The following is a 21485-nucleotide window of genomic DNA, read 5'->3' on the forward strand; positions in this document are numbered from 1 at the left end:
AAAATTGGCGATTCTTTCCCAATTACATCCGCCGGTTCAGGTGAAGACGCTCGGTCACGTGACGTCACCTCAGTCGAGCCAGGTAAGCCTAGCAAAAGTGAGCAAGAAACAAAGATGTTTGGAAAGCTTCCTCAGAAAGGGAAAAAAGCCCCATGAGGAGACGGAAGAAGAAGAGGCTACGACTTCTAAGAATCGGAAAGCTGCATTTAAAAGAACATTTCTGGAGTCCTACTTAAAATATGGATTTATTGCCTAAAAAACAAACCTTGACCACTTCGGGTGTTATCGTCCCCGATTACGCCTAGATGGGACCGGCTCGCTTCTGAGAAACATACTCCCACTAATTCAACTAATGGTGAGTTTTATTTTTATGTCGTTAATACTTGTTTTTATGCCAGTCGTATCATTTTATTTCATCGTATTTATATATTTATTATAAATTTATTATTTATCTAAATTATAAATCAAATTTAAGGCCCGGGGGCCAAATACGGCCCGCAACATCATTTTATATGGCCCGCTAAGACAAATTGTGCATCAAATTCGTGTGTCATTACTAGAATTGCAAATTGTCTTCACTTTTAATATCTATTTTTTTAAATATTTGACGTTTTTACTCATCTGATTTGAAAATGAGTTATTTGTCAATTTGTTTTCTAGCTTTTACTGCATATAATATGAGGTGTTTTTACTAGTCTGATTTTGAAAACAAGTTATTTGTCAATTTGTTTTGTAGCTTTTACTGCATATAATATGAGGTGCTCATACATTTATTTGGGTTGACAGTCATAATGGCCCTCCGAAAGAAGCTATGACTGCAATGCGGCCCGTGAAAAAAAAAATGAGTTTGACACCCCTGATCTAAATGTATTATTTATTTATATAAAGGCCGGTCCGCGAAAATATTTCTGACACGTAACCGGTCCGTGGCGCAAAAAAGGTTGGGACCACTGCCTTAGACTCTAAGGCATTTTTCTAAGGCTTAGAGAATGGGAAATAGAGCTGACACTAGAGGGACTCATCTGCATATGCAAAAGTCGGAAAAAGATGATTCATTTATGGATAGCACGAGTGCGGATGTAGGCTTTTTTTTTCTGAAATCATAATGATTTTTCATGGCACTGAAAGAGACTTCTCAGCAAGAACGCAAAAATTGATCAGAGATACAATGAATTAAATTTTATTACCATCAACTCAATCAGGTAGAACATTACAGAGCCCACAAATGCAAATTAGGACCACTAGTCCTGGCAAACATCACAACCGCAAAATACTGTGGCAGACACGGAACACTACAGTGAGAAGTGTTATGGGGACACACAGTGTTCAAACAGTACTGACTCTTTTTGTTATCTAAAAAAAACACAGGATGGACTACATTACATCATCTAATCATACAAACATCTCTGAAATTCAGAATTAACATCATATCAAAAACACCATAAGAAATAATAATAGAATTATCTTCAGCACAAACAGATGTTAAACTGCAGCAACAAATCAATCTTTAAATACGTTGTCTCATTTTTTATCCAAAATACATATTTCTTCATCACTTCTATGCTATGGACAATATTTTTAGTGATGACAAAATGTGCACAGTCTGTTTGTTTTCTAATGGACTCGTGTTTTAGGGTGTTAGCTCAGGACATCAAGTGGTCCAACAACGCCTGTCCGCGTACGCACAAAAACAAACGGTCTCCCATTGACTTGGTGGCCAAATGGCTGCTTGGCAGGGACGGCAGATTTCTAACAACAACAACATTAACGCGGACAATCCAAAGGACAGCGAGAATCACAGTTTCTGCAGCCTGTCAAGTATTGCTCAGTTTTCTTTCCAACTTCTTCTGTGGCTCATAATTAATGCTCAAGGAGACCCGTGCCAAGAATGGGGAGGAATTGATATTACTGGACATCATCAAGTAGATCTAAAGATGTCAGCTAAATTTAAAATGAGTGTTGATTAAAAAATGTATGTGAACTACATGAAAGACATATGACGTGAGTTAATGTGGTACAGGAGTAAATATGATATGTGAGATGTTACCAAACAATAAATATAATCAATTTGGATGGCATCAAGTCTATTGTGATGCTTTTAGCAAAGAAAAGCTACACGTTGATTTTAAAACGCTTCGAGCTGCCGTGAGATGAGGACGAAACAAAGTTAAGGACAATCTTACAACGGTTTAAACACGCTGGATGTCAGTGTAAAGTTGGAACCACCAAGTGGCTGTGTACAGTGAATATATAAAAAGTCTACACACCCCTGTTCAGAAACAAGGTTTTTGTGACCAAAAGAAATAAGTTAAGTCTTTAAAACTTTTCTCACCATGAATGTAACCTATAAGGTGTATGACGCAATTGGGAAAAATCTATAAAAGAGAAAATAACTGAAATAAGGTGGTTGCACAAGTGTGCACACCCACTAATGCAACCACATTGAGTTGTTTTTACTTCCCCTCTCAAAAATTTTTTTTATAGGTCATAATAATGGTGGGAAAAAGTGTTTATCTTGGTCTTGTATTTTACACAACACAAAAACCTCGCATTTGTTTGAGCAGGGGTGTGTAAACTTTTTCTATGACTTTAAATGCAACATGAACAGCAAAAAGTGAGAAGGCATGCTCTTTTAGCTACTTCTACAAAGTTGTCTATGTACAAAATGTTTTGACCTACAACGATGAGGTTCTTTCCTGAGCACGGAGTAAGCAAAGGACCAAACAGTTTTGTTGTTCTGTGCTTATGTGAGAGATCACGCCAGGGTCAAACACTTGGCCGTGTCAGCTTTGTGAAAGGTACGGTAGATATGACAAGCGCAACCTTAACACAGTTTTTAAGTCTAAACCTTTCTCCGATTTTAAGAGCAAGTACTGGCAGAGAGACATTTCCCAAGTCAGCTTTTAAAAAAAGAGAATCAACTTGTTAAATTCTTCTTCTACTAAGCACAGAGACATAACAGGAAAAAAAAGTCTTTGTTAAGCCACAGCTTGACAACAAATCTGCTCATCCCTCTAAAACTCAAGGAAATATTTCAGAGACGCTGTTCTACACTCGGGGCTGGTAAAAGATGATGCAATTTGTTTAAATAGAATCCCAATGCAATGCAGAGCACTCAGGAAAGTTAGCACACAGCCTCCAAAAGAGAATAATCCTGCAAGTGAAAAAGAAGCGTCACCATGCTAGCAGCTAATGTACAGTGTGCAGGGGTTGAAGGGTCTGCAGAGGTCACAGCGGTACGAGCAAGTTGGGTGGGGGGGGTGACCTAGCCTTGTTCATCCTTCGCGTCATTGCCACCATGGAGTGGAGCCACGGTATCTCCATTGCAGCCGGACGTGGGCTCTGCTTCCTGCGGCGGTGGCTCCGCCCCGTCCACAGACTCCAGCACGTTTATCTCCGTGATGGTTTGGGGTGGTGCGGCAGAAGCAGGTGAAGTTGCGGACGGGTCTGTGTCAGCCTCGCGAGATGCCGGGTCGTCTGTGGCGCTGGCGGCCGGACTGGAGGCCTGGCTGTTACTTGGCTCGGTTACTCTCAGTCTCTTCATGATGGTGGTGACCCGCACAGCTTTCTGTCAATATCAATATGCTCGTCATGTTTGAAAATTCAACCATCTAGAAGAAGGGGACTCACCTTCCATTTGGCTCGAGCAAAGTTCTTCTCAATTTGCGCGCATACGTTTTCCTTGATGTTTTTATCCGACGCTGCGCCGCCGGAGATCCTGTTTTATAAAAATTGGGACAGAGAACACAGAAATCATCTGGTATTCAATTTCTCTGCTCGTGTTTACAAAAGAAAGTTCTACAGCGGCTACCATTCATGGTTGATAGCCTCCTGGGCTGTCAGTCTCTGCTCTTGATCCACCTCCATCAGACGTGAAACCAGAGTCTTTGCTGTCACAAGGAAACGAATGGAAACTTCAAAAAAGGCTTGATTCTTTTGATGGATGTCACATTTTATGTTGGAATATTTCACTTTTACATCAAAAGAATGCCAATATAATAATATAAAAGTACCTGAATCTGAGATCTCATCCCAGTATGGAGAGTCAAACTCATAATCGCCTGCGAGGATCTTTCGGAACAGGTTCTTGTCATGATTTTCGTAATCATCTTCATCACTCTCATCATAGAAAGGAGGGTTGCCTGATAGTCTACACTTGCAAAAAGATAAGAAGTTCCAAAAAAACAAAGAAACATTAGCCTACTCTAGTATTCTCAAAAATTGAGCATGCGTGACCTAACTTTGTAATTCAATACAGGTATGTATTTTAAAAAATATTTTGATTTAGCATGAGTCACTATAATGCAGAATGCAATAAATTATCAGTAGTAATTAAAATCATAACTCACAGAATGTACATGATGACACCTGTTGCCCAACAGTCCACAGGTCGACCATATCGCTGTCTGCCAACCACCTCTGGAGCTGCACAGGAACAAAAAAATTGGATCAATTATTGAGTACAATTTATATTTGTTTCATTCGTGTTTTTATATGCTTCAAAATCTCACCCAAATATTCAGGTGTCCCACAGGGGTCTTTGATTAATCCATTCTCCAACTTGGCAAGATGGAAATCACTGATGACTATTTTCGAATGCTTCAGGCGGTTGTAGTAAACCAAATTCTCCAACTGTGCCCATTAGAAAAAGTAAATGTCACAATCATGTTGAATGTAGAAGTCAATGTAGAATGTGAAAGCTCTGAAAGAGAGTCACATGACACCTTTAGATTTCTGTGGACAATTTGCAGGGAGTGGAGGTAAGCGACAGCTTCCAGGACCTGGCGCACCACATTGCTGGTATCGCGCTCTGAGTAATAGCCTTGGTCCAGGATCCAGTCAAATACTTCCCTTCCTGTTGCACTGAGAGAGAAAATCATGGTGTACATTTATTTCTGTAATTAAAAAAAACTTGAAAAGCTGGACGTCACCCGAATGAAGTTGTTACTATACGATCAACATGGCAGGCCGGATTAATGACAAAAATACAAACAGCCCTTTCCCCCTCCTTCAAACTCACAGTTCAAGAAAGATGTAGTATTCCTTTTTAGTCTCAAAGACATCCACCAATTGGAGAATATTAGGATGCTTCACCCTGAGGAGACCAACAGTCACGATGAGAAAGCTTTCATCCATTTGTTTACAAACAGTCAAATTTGACCCAAAAAAAAAATCAAACCTGTTACATAATCCATTTGGAAAAAGAGTATGCAGCAAGCCATATATATATATAATTAAATTCATCCTTATTATCTTTTGAGGCATCACAAATAAAGCCCGTTGAGAGAAACTTGATGAATTGAAATGAAGTGATGTTGATTAGCAAGTAAGCATGTGTTTCTATCCGCAGCATTAAAAAAGGGAAGCTCATCAGGAGCCAAACTGTGATTCCCCTACTGATTAACTATATTACATTAAGACTTAAAACGGAAGCCTCTTCTGCTCATTAATTGCATTCCGCAGCAATTATTCGCTGCCGTTGACAATAATAAACTGCTTACGTCTTTCTTGCTGACGCTTAAACTGTAAATAAATGTAATTGAGAGTAACTTGACGTTGGAAACAGGAGCTGAATGCTACATCATTATTGTGATGATATCTACATACGGATTATTAATGCTAAAAACTCAACAACATCAAAGATGTCGATTTTTAGATGTAGGGTCTTTGAGTCTCTAAGGGAGTTTTAAATAATCAAATGTGAGCAGAGACGCTAACAAAAGCATTCGTAGTTTAAAACAAAGGAACTTACATCTTTAAAATGAGGATTTCATTTTTTGCAGTTTTGCGCACCTTCCTTCCATCCTTTTTCAGGAACTTTTTGCATGTGTACATTCTCATCGTGTTTTTGTCCTTGGCCCGGAATACCTCACAAAACTCCTCCCTGGAAACAAGAACAGCCTCCAAAGTTGAATGTCACATCATAAATGTTGTCCTAATTTTTTTTTTTTTTTTTTCAGCATGTTTCAAGGAATTAACCAAACCTTGAAACTGATTATTTAAAGTACATTGGGATTATATATATGGGGGGGGCAACAAAATCCAAATATTCAACACTCAGCGCTTCCACTTTATAATTAGACATTAAACTGAAGTTTGGAGATATTTGCAGTACTCACGATTTAACAATTTGACCCATGTCATACTTGTCGGTCACTTCTGAAGGACTGTGGTAATCCTTCTTTTCGCCAATTGTTAAACAGCCAAATGGCATAGCCACTCCGGACCTGTTGGGACAAACAGATGAATAGCAAGATCATTTTTTCCATCGATATCATGGCAGTCATTTCCTTAGGCGAGTTTATGATTTGATCTCATATTGTGTAGAAATCATATTTTTCCAACCAAAAAGTCACCATATTTGTATTTGGGAGAGCGGCAACGTGTCAGTATTGCTTTGGGGAAATTTACGATGACCTTTTGCGGTTCAAATGTTTTCTTACTGCTGTTTTCGTACACATAGAGGACAAGAACGGCTTTTCATCTTAGTCATGGCGGAAGGTTCGTATAAAATGTGGCTGGTAAATGCTGAGGCTCAGCATTGTTTAACTCCACTTCAGTAAATCAGCGACCGCTCTGAGTCGTCAGCACTTCCGTAAGTTGCTGAGCCAGAAAGACACCGCGCAGGCGGGAGGGCGGGATGGATTTGAAAAATAAACATCAAATGCATCTTTGCCAAAACTTGCTGATGTTGAAGCAAGTTTTTTTTTTTTGGATAATCACTCACATTTGAGTAATGACAGATAATTTCCCGAGGATGTAGTTCCTTATGCTAGCAGCAGCAGGAAATGCAATCTTGCCTAATCACTAAAATGTGTTGACTGATAGCATAGCTTTGACCCAGACACACAAACTAACTGCTGAGGTACAAATCCACCCCGTTTATCCATTTGTATTTGATCGTAAAATTACATTATCTGACCTGCTCGTTGTTCTCTAAAAATATTTAACCATACCTTCGTTGTTTCCGTGCACAGAATCTCTTTCCGAGTACAACTTTGCTGAGCCAAAGCATTTATCCCACGGACGGTAAAGTGAAAGTGACATGAAGAGATGCAGAGCCAGCAAAGGTCGCCCACTCGCATCAAGCAAGGAACGCAAACAAAAACAGGAGTTCAGAGAGCCATTTTTTTTCTTAAATCATTTTGTGCTGACCCTTGTCCACATGCATGCCGTTAATCGTCAGCTTGTTGAGTTTCTATATTCTTAACTGGTCAGCAACTCGTGCTCAAACCTTTTCAATCCCTACTGACTGACTCGTTGGGTTCTGGCAATCCTTTTTTTTTTGGAGCACTCTGTGACCAAACAACACATTTGAACAATGCTCTGAGTTTCCCTTCTCCGCACCAATTAGAGCCGCACTGACGAGAAACAGCAGACGACAATATAGTGATGAAAAGTATATAACGAGGAGAAAAGATCGGGATTTCACATAGAAAGTCACTGAAGAGATGGAAAGTGAAATAAATAAGTAGGCTGCTTGGATCCAAATAAAGATAGTGCGGTTTAAGAGTAGCCATGCATACACAATTAATTGAATTATTAATATAACGGTCTCCTTGTCTGCTGTGTTTCACAAGCCCCTGCGGTTCATGTTTTACTTGGATTCGGAATCTTTATATCCCGGAGCGTTTGCTTTTACAGTGTACAGAGAGCACAGACATGGCAACCGTGGCAAGCGTAGTAATAATTATCAAGCTTCTCCTTTCAGCCGTCCTCAAATCCCACATCAACTTAGCGCATAGCTCAGATTCACAATTCTTGAGAATCTTTTCAATTTCTCATTTGTTTGTTATATGGAGCCTGTGGAATGCAATTTCATTTTAGGATCTTATTCATTTGTTTCCTGCTGTGCTGTCACACCTACAGTACGTATTTAAGTCCCATTGAGTAATAGCTTGTGAAAATAAAGCCTCACCTCCCTCACTCAGCGGCTAATGGCCAAATTAATGCTTGTCGTCAAAAAAAGCAAGACGGCGTGATGGTAAAATCATGCAAGTTGCACTGTTATGCATCAACCAGCCCGCTGGCGCTTTTCTTTGTACCCGCCACCTACCTGAACGTTATCGTCTCGCTTTGGGGTAGGGAAGTCTCATTAGAAGCCGAAGCATTTAAATCATATTTATGTTATTGCAAAGCCGGTAAACAGCACCTTGCCGCTTGCTTGCAATAAAACCGACAAACAGAAACATGCTTGTTTCTGCTTAGAGAAACTTCACACCTGCAAAGCTATTGATTGTCAGTTTTGCCGCGAAAATGGATGTAAAATCTGTACAGCTCCTCTCGGTCAATCAAAGGCCAAAACATATTTTATTTATTTTTGTCTAGATTACACAAATCCATCCTGAATAAGAAATTCTGCAGTTTTGTCTCATCAATTATTAACCCAATTCAAGAAGCTGACTCTGCGTATCTTGCTAGCATTGGTTTGCCAGAGGCAAGGTTTATATTTGCTTCATTTACATTTTCAACGTGGTTTATTGTACAGAATTTCACTTCCTTTAACCCAGGGGTGTCAAATTGTTTTTTGTCACGGGCCGCATTGTAGTCATAGCTTCTTTCGGAGGGCCATTATGACTGTCAACCCAAATAAATGTATGAAACGAACTGACAAATAACTCATTTTCAAATCAGATGAGTAAAAACTGGTCAAATATTTAAGAAAAAAGATATTAAAAGTGAAAACAATTTGCAATTCTAGTAATGACACATGAATTTGATGCACAATTTGTCTTCGCGGGCCACATAAAATGATGTGGCGGGCCGTATCTGGCCCCCGGGCCTTGAGTTTGACATCTGTGCTTTAACCCCAAAGTTTCATCCATCCTTTTTTGTAGCGCTTGTTTTAAAATTAACAACACAAGGATGCTGTCCTGCACCAATAATACTTGAGTGGTTTCTTCACTTGACAAGATTCTTCTCGAGAGAAACCACTGCCAGCTCATGTTGAATTTATGGTTCTTGTCCAATAACCAGTTTTTGGGTCAGTTCCTGCGCAGCTAAACAATTCTCGGCCACCTTTCAAACCAACCGAGTCACAAAAGCATATGACCTAAATGCTTACGTGTAATAGAAATGCCAGATATCAGGCCGGTCGCCATGGTAACACTGGTGAATTAGCATTCTTTCCACAGGAGACCACATATTCTTTAAGAAAAAACAACTTTGCCTGCTGCTGTCCACTCAACCAACGAGGGCGAGCGCAAGTCCTACTGTGAGACCTAATAGAGTTTAGTAAGTGGTTCTGCATATGGCCTTGAAGAACCCTAAGTGCGATCGAGTAGTAACCACATTTACTAGTCCTGCAAAACATAAAGAAGGTTAAGGTTGATGTACAGTCAAATTCTGTTTTCATTTCCAATCTAACTTGTGTTCTGTGACAACATTGGCTGAAATGAAATGCAACTCTGCAGGCAGGCAGGAAGGATGGAGCCAATTTTAACGAACTGACTCATCTGAAGCAAACAAGTGGCTGCAGCAAAAGTGGACACGTAACACTAAAAGCCCACGGGGTTGATCCTCTGATGCATGCTTTGCCTTTCTCATCTCAACTAATGGGGCTCGAAGAGCAGACTTGCCACACTACAAAAAAAAAAAATTCCATCTTTCACAAAGCTAGACTCGAGTTTCTTTTCCACCCACGTAAATGAGGAAACGTAATCGCGGAGGCCTTTCTCCAGTCAATAGTAGCAGTCTGTACCTAAATATACTTGCCTCGGTTTTCCTGCCTCATGTCGATGCACTTAATCTGTTTTGCAGTCTTGTGATGTGTGGCGGCGCTCAACGAGGAGAGCGCCCAACGTGCTGCGAGAACAAGCCGGGTGGAGCGGCGTCATGCCAGCTTCATACTGTGACAGGAGGTCAGTATGGTGGGAGCTGGTGAGTTGCTGGGAGTTGTTGTCGCTTATGGAGCAACCATAGCCACCAAGTTCTTACCTGATGCACTTTCTTCACCTGTTCCCCAGTTTGAACTGGAAGTTTGGCATATTTATCCGATTGATTGAAAAAGTACGCCATTAAGCTCTGTTTTCATGGTTGTTCTGAAAAACACCTTGACTCTTTTCAGGTAGCTTCATGTAACATTGGAATCGGTTCCCCCCCACACCTCAGTTGCTAATCTGACCATTCTCTGTGACTGTTGTTGGTTGCCTTGGTTACAAAGTCTCCGAGTGTGCCACGGCAGTGCTGTACTGTTTCTGCTTTGGGGGTGGGGGAATGTTTCATACGGCACATATGTAGGGCGCACGTATTTTTCCCCTGTTGTTGTCTGTCTTGAAAGTGCAATGAAAGATAAAATCACGAGGATCACTCCTCAGTTATAAATAAAACCTATTCCAAAAGTATCATAAAGGATCGTCGCTACCAGCTGTCACTCATCTAATGAACTGAGTTGTAGACCACTGGTACAATAATGGCGGAAATAGTTTTCCTCTGATGGTAATAAATAATAAATATATATATCTATATAAATAAATATAAAAATGGTAATAGATAGATGGATAAATAGATAAATAAATAGATAGATAAATAAATAAATAAATAAATAAATAAATAAATAAATTAATAAATTAAATAAATATTACTGACTTGTGACTGATGGGAAAAAAAAGACAACTTGAAGTAGTGATCAAATCATATTTTCAGAATGTCACTTGTGCTTCATTAAGTTCTGATTCAAAGGTCGACAGAAAGCACACTGGAGCGTGATAGAAGTCCATCTATTGGAGTCATGCACGGCCGGTTGTCATGCAACTTTAATAAAAGTGAATTTCCCGTGTTATTCGACCGTAAAGAACATTATAACATGTGTTGGTGTTTATTTTGCTACCTTTGTTCCAGCAAGCGATTGAAAGTGCACTGGTAGCGGCTGTGCCGATCCTTCTGTGGGTGGAGGGATTACAATTCGTTCTAACCAGCGGGGGTAGGCAATATTAAATTAACTAATGATGTTTACCGTTGACATGCAGTTGTTTCACTTAAGACTTTGCATTACGCACATTGAATTTAAACCATTACAGCAAAATCCTGTGATGGAGGAAATCATCGTGAGCCGCAATGTGGACCATGCTAAATCAAAGTTTAGTGAAAAAAGATCAGGCTGTAATGTCAGCAATGAAGAGCCCAGCATGTCCATCACTTGTGGGGCAAGATCAATTGAAGTATAAGCCCACATCTATTTTCATTAAGAGTCTGGGCATGAATCAATGCCAAGGTGAAATATTCATCCGTTTCCATTTAGAATTCCCCTTCAAACATTCTATTTGTGGATGGCATGGCGCTTTGATGCTGTGAGGAACGCTTCCACTATGGAGAAGACTTGCGGGTAGACAATCCCCTTTTGCCGGACAGCTCGACACTTTAGTAATTGATACTTCGAGCAATTGAGATCCACTTGATGAATTAGTCTCGGTTTGCGATTTGGAGTACTACTCAAGAAAAGAGAGCGTCGTAAAAGTGGCATTCAAGTAAGTGATCCTTGATTGAGAGAATGATTCGTTCTTGCCAGTATCATGCCTCATGATATGAGGAGCAACATTTACAATTTCAAAGGAAGATAAAGCTGCTCAAGCACCTATAAAAAATGAATCACAGCTTCTCTAAAATTCAAGCAATCTTTACCAAATTTCTTTGGTATCCTTGAAGGGCAAGATTATAATTTTTGATTCAGAAATAAATGTTATCCCACCAGGTGTCAACACTACATCTTAAATTCAGTATTATTTTCCTTTATTACCTCCAAGTGCAACATTTGCAGTGTTTGGATGTGAATAGTCTCAATAGTCTGCAGCAAGAATCTTGCACAAGTCTCCAAATAGCCGAGGACTCACTAAAATGCCATTATACTTTTAATCTGTACTGTCCGCAAATATTTAAATGCAGTGTGGACAGTGAAAATGCACAAAGTATTTGAAACTAAGTCAGAGGGTGGAGGTACCTGTATGCACAATCCCGAAGGTATTGCTTAGAGCGATGTATCTATTTTGGAAGAAGCAAAATCATTGCACTTTCCTCTTGAGCCCTGCTCTTTCATCAGTTTTTTCTATTTTTATTAAGCCCGATGCCTCATTTGCAAAGCAACCCTCCCATTTCCATGAGATGGTAGCGCACGGAATCAAGAGCACTTGAAGCAGCCCTCCCCGGGGATCTGGTTTCCTACAAATTGCTACAGACCATTTGATGATCTTCTGCCCTTCCATCAGCAGCAGCTGTGACTGCCATGGCCCACCTTGGGCCCACAGCAAGTGTGGACCTCTTCTAGGGCCAAACAAGTCATTACGTATGGCTCATTGGTGACTGCATGGATGAATGACTTCAAACTCCAAGTGGAAATGTTCCCATTGTGCATCACTGTGTATGTGGATTGATAGAGAACCAAAACTATCAGCAAAGAGCAGGATGGCTTGGATTTTGGACTACAAGGCAATGCAGATGGTGGCCATGGTTACAGTGTAAGGGAGTAAGAGTACAAATATGCAATGTCCCCAAGCTAGTGCGGAGAACATGAACGAATCAGACAGATTAGTGTCAGTGTGGCACCGGCACGATAGTAAAAAGTCTCATCTGCTGCAAAGCGGCTTTACTACAATCTGCATGAACTCACATACAAAACGCAATGAATGACTTCCTAAAAACTACATGTATGAATAATTTTTTAAAATGTGGAATGAGATGCTAAAATATGTCATTGTCCTAAAAAATGTGCAGTCAAGTTCGGTTTTGGTGATTTTGTTAAATTGGATGAATTCGATTTATATAGTAGGTAGGCAGTGATTTCTTAAGTGTCACATGAGACGCAATATGGAAATTAATAATATAGGAGCGTCTCCTCTCTATGTTAAACTTGACAAACTTATTCAAGCCATAAAGAGATGCAGGTTGCAGCACCTGAATTTCAGCATCTGGCCTGATGGATGGAACTGGTGCATGCCAGGTGCGCATTGAAAACTATGAAATACGCAACGTGTTTTAATCTAAACTCTTTCTTCTCAAATAAAAGACAAAGATGAATGGCATTCTTTGCAGAGCGCAGTCGCGTGCGTCCGCAACAAACTTGTGGTGTCAAATAAAAAAAGAATAAATCAATTTAAAAAATATACACAAAGCGAGATAGAAGTTCATTCTCATTGTCACTGCGATTTTCTACATAGAAGATCATTTGAAGCAAACTTACCTTAACACCAAATTCCGTCTTGAAACGGTCTTGAGTTAAAAGACGAGTTTTTCCCCCGGCAGTGAATATCTATATGTTAAATGTGTGCCAGGTGCGTATTATGAAAGTTGTTCTGGAACAAAAATGTGCTATAGTAATGTATAGTGCACCATCTGTTGTGCCGCTGTGCTTCAAGCAGGGTGGAGGAGAAGAGGAGAGGAGAGGAGAAGAGGAGGAGGAGGAGGGAGGGGACACGCGGAGAGATGCGTGCATGCTTGCAGCGAGCACACGCAACTACGGCTACGTCACCTCACTTTCACTGTGAGTTAAGACTTCATTTAAAAAATTGGACCGTCACATAAAAATAATCCAGATTGATGATTTGCCAGATTAGTTACAGTTAAACGGGTCGCAATGACACCATTGTTGTCTCTGGACGTTGGCCATGTTTTGGCCATTTATGACTCCAGCCATTTGGTAACGAGCTTCTGACTAGTTTCACTCAGGTTTGTCGGGTTAATAAGAATTCCCTTTCAGTTTTTTAGCTCTAGGACAGGGATGGTCAACCGGTGGTCCGCGGCCTTCTAGCTGTCCGTGGTGGTATTGCAGGTGGTCCGCGAAATTGAATATAGAAATAGTTACTTTTTAAAAAAAATAACATTGATTTATTATTTAGATTTGATTTATTTTCCAGCTAGTTTTGTGAACAATCAACGGACTTTTTCTGTGTCTTCCTGGGGGTGTTTTCACCAAGTGTAGCAAATTTGAACAGGCAAAGTCACAGGGGGATACCAATTCTAATAGAAGCCCTATTAGAAAAAGTCAAGCTGTGAAAAAAAGTACCCCCTCCCATTTTCAGATCCCTAGCCATTCATTTTTTCTCACCCATGGTGATTCCTGACTGCCTACTGACTTGAAGGTGGTGGGTTCAATCCTCAAGTCAATTTAGACTTTATTTTCCAGCTAGTTTTGTGAATCATTTACCCATCCAAATTATGTCAAATGTAGCTGAGATTCCTATGATAAACATAAAGATGCAAATAAATAGCCTTTATAGGTCTATCCTGCAAAATTAAATAATATTCCGCCATAGAAGTGGTTCCGAGTTGCTTCTTGGTTCTAATGGTGGTCCCTTGGACAAAAGAAGTTGAAACCCCCTGCTCTAGAAGGTTGTTGAAGCCAATGGAATGAGAAATGAGCGAGTGTGTAGTTTGTGGCAGGGGGATAAATTAAACAAGATTCGTGCCACTTGATGAACTTTACAGAGAGAATAACTTGCTTATAGCATCTGTTGAAATGAAATTGAAAAATGGTGCTGAAAGATTTAAAGCCTTGATGATTGAGTCCCTAAAGTCATTTCTCCCCTTTTTCAAGTGAGGTTATATCCACATTGGCGTGGTAATGAAGGAAAGTCATTTATTTGTCCACAAAGTAGACAGCTGTTATTTCTCTGTTCTGGAACAAAGGTGTCACCTCGAAGATGTTCTCATGGGAACTCAATGTTCTGATCACAAAGACAACTTCGTTCCAGTCACACATGACTCTAAAGTGGGTTTAGGACCAAGAGTCTCATTTTAGTGACAGTGGTTACAGTAACAGATAGTAACAGGCAGTAACTAATTATCTGAGACATCCTGTCATCTCGCCACTGTTTCTCGAGCAAGCCGCGTACTTCTCGTCAGAGCTTCCTGCTGTTTTCTCTCTAAGTGCCTGATATCACAACAGCAGCCGCGGCCTTGTAGTATCACAGTGCTCATGCTGGGGTTGCTATAGCAACGGCTGATGGGAAGCTTTCTTTCTCTTTTTGTGTGCAGATTGAGGCAATGAAGAGGGAAATAGGACTTTATACTCGGTCACCAGCGAGATCGCAGCATCTGTAACTTGTCTAAACGCCAGCCGAGCCATACAAATCAACCTGTTATAATTCCTCATTACGAGAAACTTAAAAAGTGCTGTAATGAGTCCAATGTATGCCTCACTGCTGGTAACCATCCATGACTGATGTATCCTCCGGCAGAAAAAGTGCAGTATGGCAGCCCCCCCATCAAAACAATCTCTCCAAAAGGATGTGAAATCACAACGGGCACAGCATGATGTGCTCCGCCCCTTCACAGGGATACCGCATGCTGACACATTAGTAACTCTGAAAGGTCACAGCCAAAGGCAGAAAGTGGCCGTGATAATCATCGTACAACATAAATATGTGCGTTGGAGGTGATAGTCGAATTATATAATCATTATATTTTTCCCATTAAAAAAAAAATCGTTGTTCTCATGGTTAAGTCATTTATTTCTCGTTTTGAATTAGGTTTATTATGGCAAGGATAAACATTTCCTAATCACACTTTTATAATTCTTTGACCGAATGTGAGAGGGAACACGTGATTAGCACACGCAGTGTCCGGAAAAATGTGCTGAGCAACAGCAAAAGTCACCAGCAGCTTGTCAAGCCGGGCACTTTAGATCCATCTGTCAGACTGACATCACACCGATGGATCGGCCATGTACCAACGCTGTTATTGTCTTGGTGTGCAGGAGGAAGTGAGATGCCTCCCACAGTGCTCAAGCAACAATTGAAAAAAAATTAAGTAGAATGAGGCATTTAAAATCCAAGAACTCCATTAACCTAGCTTGGTGTCCTTCACAAGATGTGTTGTTGAGCTGGCAACTAATTTGATATTGGTGATGATTCCCGCACATGGTCTCCCATCTGTGTGTCGCCCAGCCAAAAGCAGGTCACGCGTGTAGTAACGGCTGCTCCTTAGTGCTATGCTCCTCATGCGCAGCTCTGGGCAGGAGAAGCATGTGTCAAAGCGACTTCATGACAGCATGCTTTCATACATCAGTTGCTTCGCAGGAAAAAAAAAAAGGAGACGGCAAATTGTGCTCTGGTCTCCAGGGTTGCGCTTTTCTGAAGTTTTCCTCGAGCTTGATTTTGTTCTGTGGACTCATGTACAACATGTGTTAGTTACTTGCTCTGCTTGGGGAGTTGAGGGATAATGGCAGGACATCAATTGGATGATGTAGTAGATGTGTAAGCCTTTTGGATTTACATTACAAAAAAATCTTCCACGTGACCCAATACAGTAGGTTATTTCAGTGTGAAGAGAAAGCAAATCCTCAGATGGCTATTAGATCTTTTTGATGCAAGGTTGAAAATCAATTTAACTGCAAGATAAACAGATATAGATGTACAGGCCAATTAATGCGCATGGAGCAAAACATCACACCACGGCAAATTTAGAAGAAGAAAAAAAATGGAAAAAAAATCAATTTCGCCCTCGGCACTTTGTTCCCAAACAGGGGGTTGAATCTGCCAGAGCAGGACACCATATGTCAACTCTGCAATCCATCCACACGTACGTACACATGACAACACGCTCCATGTGAGTTGGCTGACGGAAATGCAACATTAGGAACACTCAGGCAATGGCATTCAATATTTCGGCGTCCTCCCGTATTCTAAACTCAAGCATGAGAGGTTAAATGACAACTTGAAATCCCCTACAGGTGTAAGTGAGAGTGTTATGAGTTACATAACTTTGTACTTCACACAGTTACCCAAAAAATATTAGCAGGTTTTATGGAGATGATTCATCATTCAAAAGTGGACTCCATTGATTGCAGATAAACCAATGTAACCATGGTAACCTGGCGAACAGGATCTAGCAAGATGACAGGCTGTTGATGCGGCAACGAAGCCAGCCCGGTTGTGTAATCCTATAAACCTTGACACTCAGATTCATGTGGCGCGCTTCACATCTTCATACCTGGTGAGAAGTGTGGGATTTCATAAAAGAAATATGCAGGAGTCGAGTCGAGTAGCATTGATGCACATGATGTGAGAAAAGGAAAGAAGAATGAAATGTTCGACTTATGATTTAGTCTAAATACCACTACTTTTTTTCATTGTGATGAATGAATGTGTGAATGAGGTGTGTGTGTGTGTTGTGAGCCGATGGCAGTGGTGGGTGGGTGCCGTATTTAAGCGCTGCAAAGCGATAACATGGATGCCACTTGAACATGCAGCGTTTTGTCGCACATCCTTTGCTCTTCCCACATTAATCGAGACTGATTAGCCCTCTATCGCCATCTTGGTAGAAACATGACATGGATTCATTTGGAGTTTTCCATTTGTTAAATGGCTGCTCCAGGATGCAGATTAATTTCAACACATTTTTGGTGTTTATTATATTATTTTATTTTGGTGTGTGTATAAAGGTAGAGAGAATGTGATCATTTTTTAGGAGGAAAACATTACGCAGCAGGGCTTTTATAAGAGGACTTTAATTGTCTCCTTAACAATTCCTGTGAGGAAAGATGTTCCTTCTATGCTTGGAGCACCATGTTTTTTTTGCACTCCATTCCTCCTTTTCAAATTATCAAAACATGTGCTCAGTATACAGTATTCATACTTCCTCTTGTAATGATGCTCCTGTGGGGAAATAAGAATACTCCCTCCATTAGTCATAAATATTGCAACGATCATCTCGTGATATCAACACACATTGTGTGGCCAGCACACGATGTGCACGATTAACGATTATCTTGCATCAATATGTGTCGACTTCACATATATCCCAGAACGTGCGTCAGTAAATTGAAAAGGTGAATGCAGTCACAGGGAAAGAGTGAGCCAAAATGAATCAATCCTACATGCAGCGTGAGATTATTGCTGACATCATGTCTTTAGCCTCCTACGGTGCCTGGCAAGTGCGTTTAGAATGCAATCGCACCGAATGTTTGCTATGATTGGCGGATCTCAGCATGGATGAACTTCCCTGAAGTGTTGACTTTGTTTTGACTCGGAGCTTATACTTAAGCACGATATCATTTCATGGATGATCGTGGATGGTTAGCAATTTCTGTTGCTGACATTAAACTTGAAAATTAAGCTTTACAAATACTCAGCTTGACTTGGTTTTGTCGCCACAGATCCCCGTAGACAAGAAATCTCATATTACTGTAGATATGAGGAAAATTGATTTTTTTAAGTGAACAAGCCTCTATTCATTCTACATCCATCTCACAATGTCTTCGGGGAATGGATTTTCTATCTATGATTGCATCTCTTCCAGAAGCAAAGCACGATGCTGGGGAGAAGCGGGAGAAGTGTCCCTGCTCTATCGTCGGTCCGATAATCCCGAGCACGGGTGAGCTAAAATGTCAGCAGGAAACATCCTAGCGGCCTCCGCTATCAAACGGAGCACCGCTTCCTTAATACACGTCATACAGAGCGCTCTGATTGCCACTTACTAAAAGAAGTATTTATTTAATATTCATTCAGTCATTGGAAATAGAATTAGAGGCAAAACGATCCTGACCATTCGCGCAAACATTTGTGGTTATGTCATGGGTATTGCTTACCCCCAAAACAGCACCACCTAAATGTCAAATTTAGCTCTCTTGAGGTAACAGAAAATGCAAAATGGCTCTGGAGAGCCTGAGGTTAAAGACGTCACTAATTCTCTGCAGAGACCCTCCAAGAACCAAATTTTCTGGGAATAGAAAGCAGTGACGTGCATAGCACAGCGGATACCCGGTGCAACCCGCTGATTTTGAATCCCCCTTTTGAGCATTGTCAATGCCTTGATAAATCCCGACTCCCAGGCGGAGTCTCTATTCAGCACAGAAGCATTTTGAAATAAACAGAACTGTTGTGTTGGTATTACAACCCAGTTGTCTCTGGCTCTGTGCCCACTGGACACAAACAATGTTTATCCTTCAGGCTGGCCAGTTGCAATGATTGGTGCTGCTCAACAATCTACTCCATCCAAACATATTTTGGGTTAAGCGCCTAACACATGGTGTTTATTGTCTGTCTCACACGCTGTTTATCACAAAAGCACCATTGTGTTGACAAATATTTGGTTTCCCAATGTTTCACTGCGCCGGGTGGAACACAGATGCTGGTCATTGACTTTTTACGATATGCTTGATGATGATATCTCACCATATCACACTGCACACTATATTTACTTTTATTTTGCTTTGTTTTACGATGCCAAATGATAATCTGTTCTCGATTGCATGATGTAGTATACAGCGTGAAATCTAGCAACAGCTCTACAAAAATATACGGATATTACAATTTAGTCACAAAGTCATTCAAACCTGCGTGTGTCATCATCATCATCGGTTTAAAGTCTGTTTTCCAGGCGCCGCTGGATTGGACTGGGTTCTTGATATATGATATGTCAAAATGTGTAAAGGTTATCTGGCCAAATCTTGGCGATTTCGGTTATTATTACGATTTTAAAAGGCCTTACCTGATCAATACCCCAACTGTAAATTTAAAGTCTATCAGTCCTACTATCCGGAAAATGGCCAAATTCTGTCAGGGTATGTAAAAATATGAGCATGACTGTATGTCCTACGGCGAGCCTCGCTCTGTGGATCCTCCGAGGACTTCTGTGAGCTCGGACTAGAACGCTCGACCGTAGATGCACAGACTCCAGCAGGAGCTTCTGTTTTTGACAGCACGCACAATGATAAATGGAAGACGCAGTGTGAGACTCTCCATTAAACAGAAAGGCTATTCATTTAAAAAAAAAATCGATGATAATCAGGTATAAAATACATTTTAATAGCGAGCTGGCGTGTGAATTAAACTTGCTGTTCACAAACCCCCACACGGTGTCTGCATTACGAGCAAGTGGTAGGTGGTGTAGTCGACGTGTGCTTGTGGGTAGAGAATAAGATCACTTGAGGAAGACGAGAGCCCGTCCATTGACTGCCAAAAATGGGCCGCATTTGCTCAGAGACTGTCGAGAGAACATTGGCAGGAAGAAAACATCTTGTTCCTTTCCAGCAGACCCAGATGTTGCAACTAATTGCCGTAGTTATCAGAAGCATTGAAAAAGCACGGACGACTCTGTGATTAATTTGAGGAAAGTTGTCTCCTGCTTAGAGCAGTCACATCCTTAAAAAAGAATTCATGCAAAACAATTGAAAGGAAATTTGAGAGTTGCAATTTCCAACAGCATCCACAATCCCAACTCACAATACACAAATCCCAAACGCCCTTTTTTAATTTCAGGTTTCTGTACTAAAAATAGAGAAGCTACTGTCGTATGTTTGAACCGAATCAACAATGGCGTAATCTGCTAAATCCTGTTTTCACAATTTGGGCATTGGATGGTGCAAAGCCAGACGTGGACAAAAAGAACGCTTCTTTGGTACTGCGTAGGCGTCAACCGTGCAAAATATTTTGCCTTTCTAATAATGGCAACAACAGAAATATTTTGTTGATGTAACAACAACGAAATGTAAAGAGGTACAATCTAATCAAGTCAATCATGTATCAAGCAATAACTTCTCCAGCAAATGTTGAAAATCAAAATGAAAGAAGTGAAAATATATATAATTAAATGTACTTTTCCATGGTAACGTATACGTACATTAGGAAGGTGACAAGTGCATATGGGTTGAGGATGGGTGGTAGGGTGGGTGGCTTGGAGATGCTTGGTCGGCAGCCCTGTGAAGCGGAGGCGGAGATTGTGGCGCCAATAGTTTACAAGGGGTGGTGGGGGGGCTGGTATGATGGCTCTTCATTGCACTTTTGTCGTGCTCAATCAAGATGTCCACACAGTTGCATAAACCGCCTTTTGGCAAAAATAGGCTGGGCTTTAATTTGGACCAAGGATGAGTGGTCAGACAAGACAACAATAAACAAAGATATTTTGAGATCTCAGGATTGATTCTGTTCATTTCCCTTCCTACAGTAACAGTCATTATGTGATTTCCGCAGTTATGAGTGTGGCCATAGGAGGACCACTTTTCTCGTCACGCCAAAGGCTGACAAGCAGAGCTTCGAGAAGACTCCAGCGCACTCCATGCACTCTAATTAAAAGCTTCTATTGGACAAGAGTTAGCAATTAGAGTGGGTGCTCCAACTTCTGCATGTCCCCGGGGAGGTGCCAAGGGGAACTCCCACTCATCCATTATTGTTTGAACTACCCTGGACGAGGTAAATTATTCAACTCGGACTGAGCAGGTAAGTCACTCCTTGGAGTTTTAGTCCTCAGGCCAAAGTCAACATGACTTACACTATATGTGGCAGCTGCAGCAGTGTGACATGAGTGGACTTTTTTTTTTTTTACATTTCAGGCTAAGATAAACAGTTTCATTTCTCAGTCATCCATAACTCAACAGATTTGTTTGTTTGTTTTGGGGGCCCTCTGTCCCGTTTCACCTCATTTGTTGCAAAGTTCCAGGAAAAGCTGAGCTATCATTACTGACGCAAAGCATTGCAATACTGCTGCCATCCTACACATACTCATTGTGAAAACAACCGTTACCATGGCAACAAGCATATCACAAAGAGTGCACATTA

The 21485-nt window shown here is 40.8% G+C and overlaps 1 protein-coding gene across 2 annotated transcripts; it reads right to left on the minus strand.

The window, feature by feature from the left end:
* Positions 1-1157: 1157 nt before the first annotated feature.
* On the minus strand, positions 1158-13376 carry camkvb (CaM kinase-like vesicle-associated b). Of its 2 annotated transcripts, none has more exons than XM_049732707.2 (11): positions 13172-13376; positions 6120-6227; positions 5753-5884; positions 5021-5095; positions 4725-4863; positions 4512-4632; positions 4350-4425; positions 4014-4150; positions 3812-3890; positions 3631-3718; positions 1158-3568 (listed from the first exon to the last, which is right to left on the minus strand). In XM_049732707.2, the coding sequence occupies exons 2-11, from the start codon at positions 6212-6214 to the stop codon at positions 3266-3268; spliced, it is 1245 nt and encodes a 414-aa protein (XP_049588664.1). In that variant the 5' UTR covers positions 6215-6227; positions 13172-13376; the 3' UTR covers positions 1158-3265. The 2 variants fall into 2 exon arrangements, with proteins under 2 accessions (XP_049588664.1, XP_049588663.1); XM_049732706.2 differs by lacking the exon at positions 13172-13376 and adding an exon at positions 6957-7995.
* Positions 13377-21485: the final 8109 nt, after the last annotated feature.

This window comes from Syngnathus scovelli, chromosome 11, assembly GCF_024217435.2.
Source record: "Syngnathus scovelli strain Florida chromosome 11, RoL_Ssco_1.2, whole genome shotgun sequence".
Classification (NCBI taxonomy): Eukaryota; Metazoa; Chordata; class Actinopteri; order Syngnathiformes; family Syngnathidae; genus Syngnathus; species Syngnathus scovelli.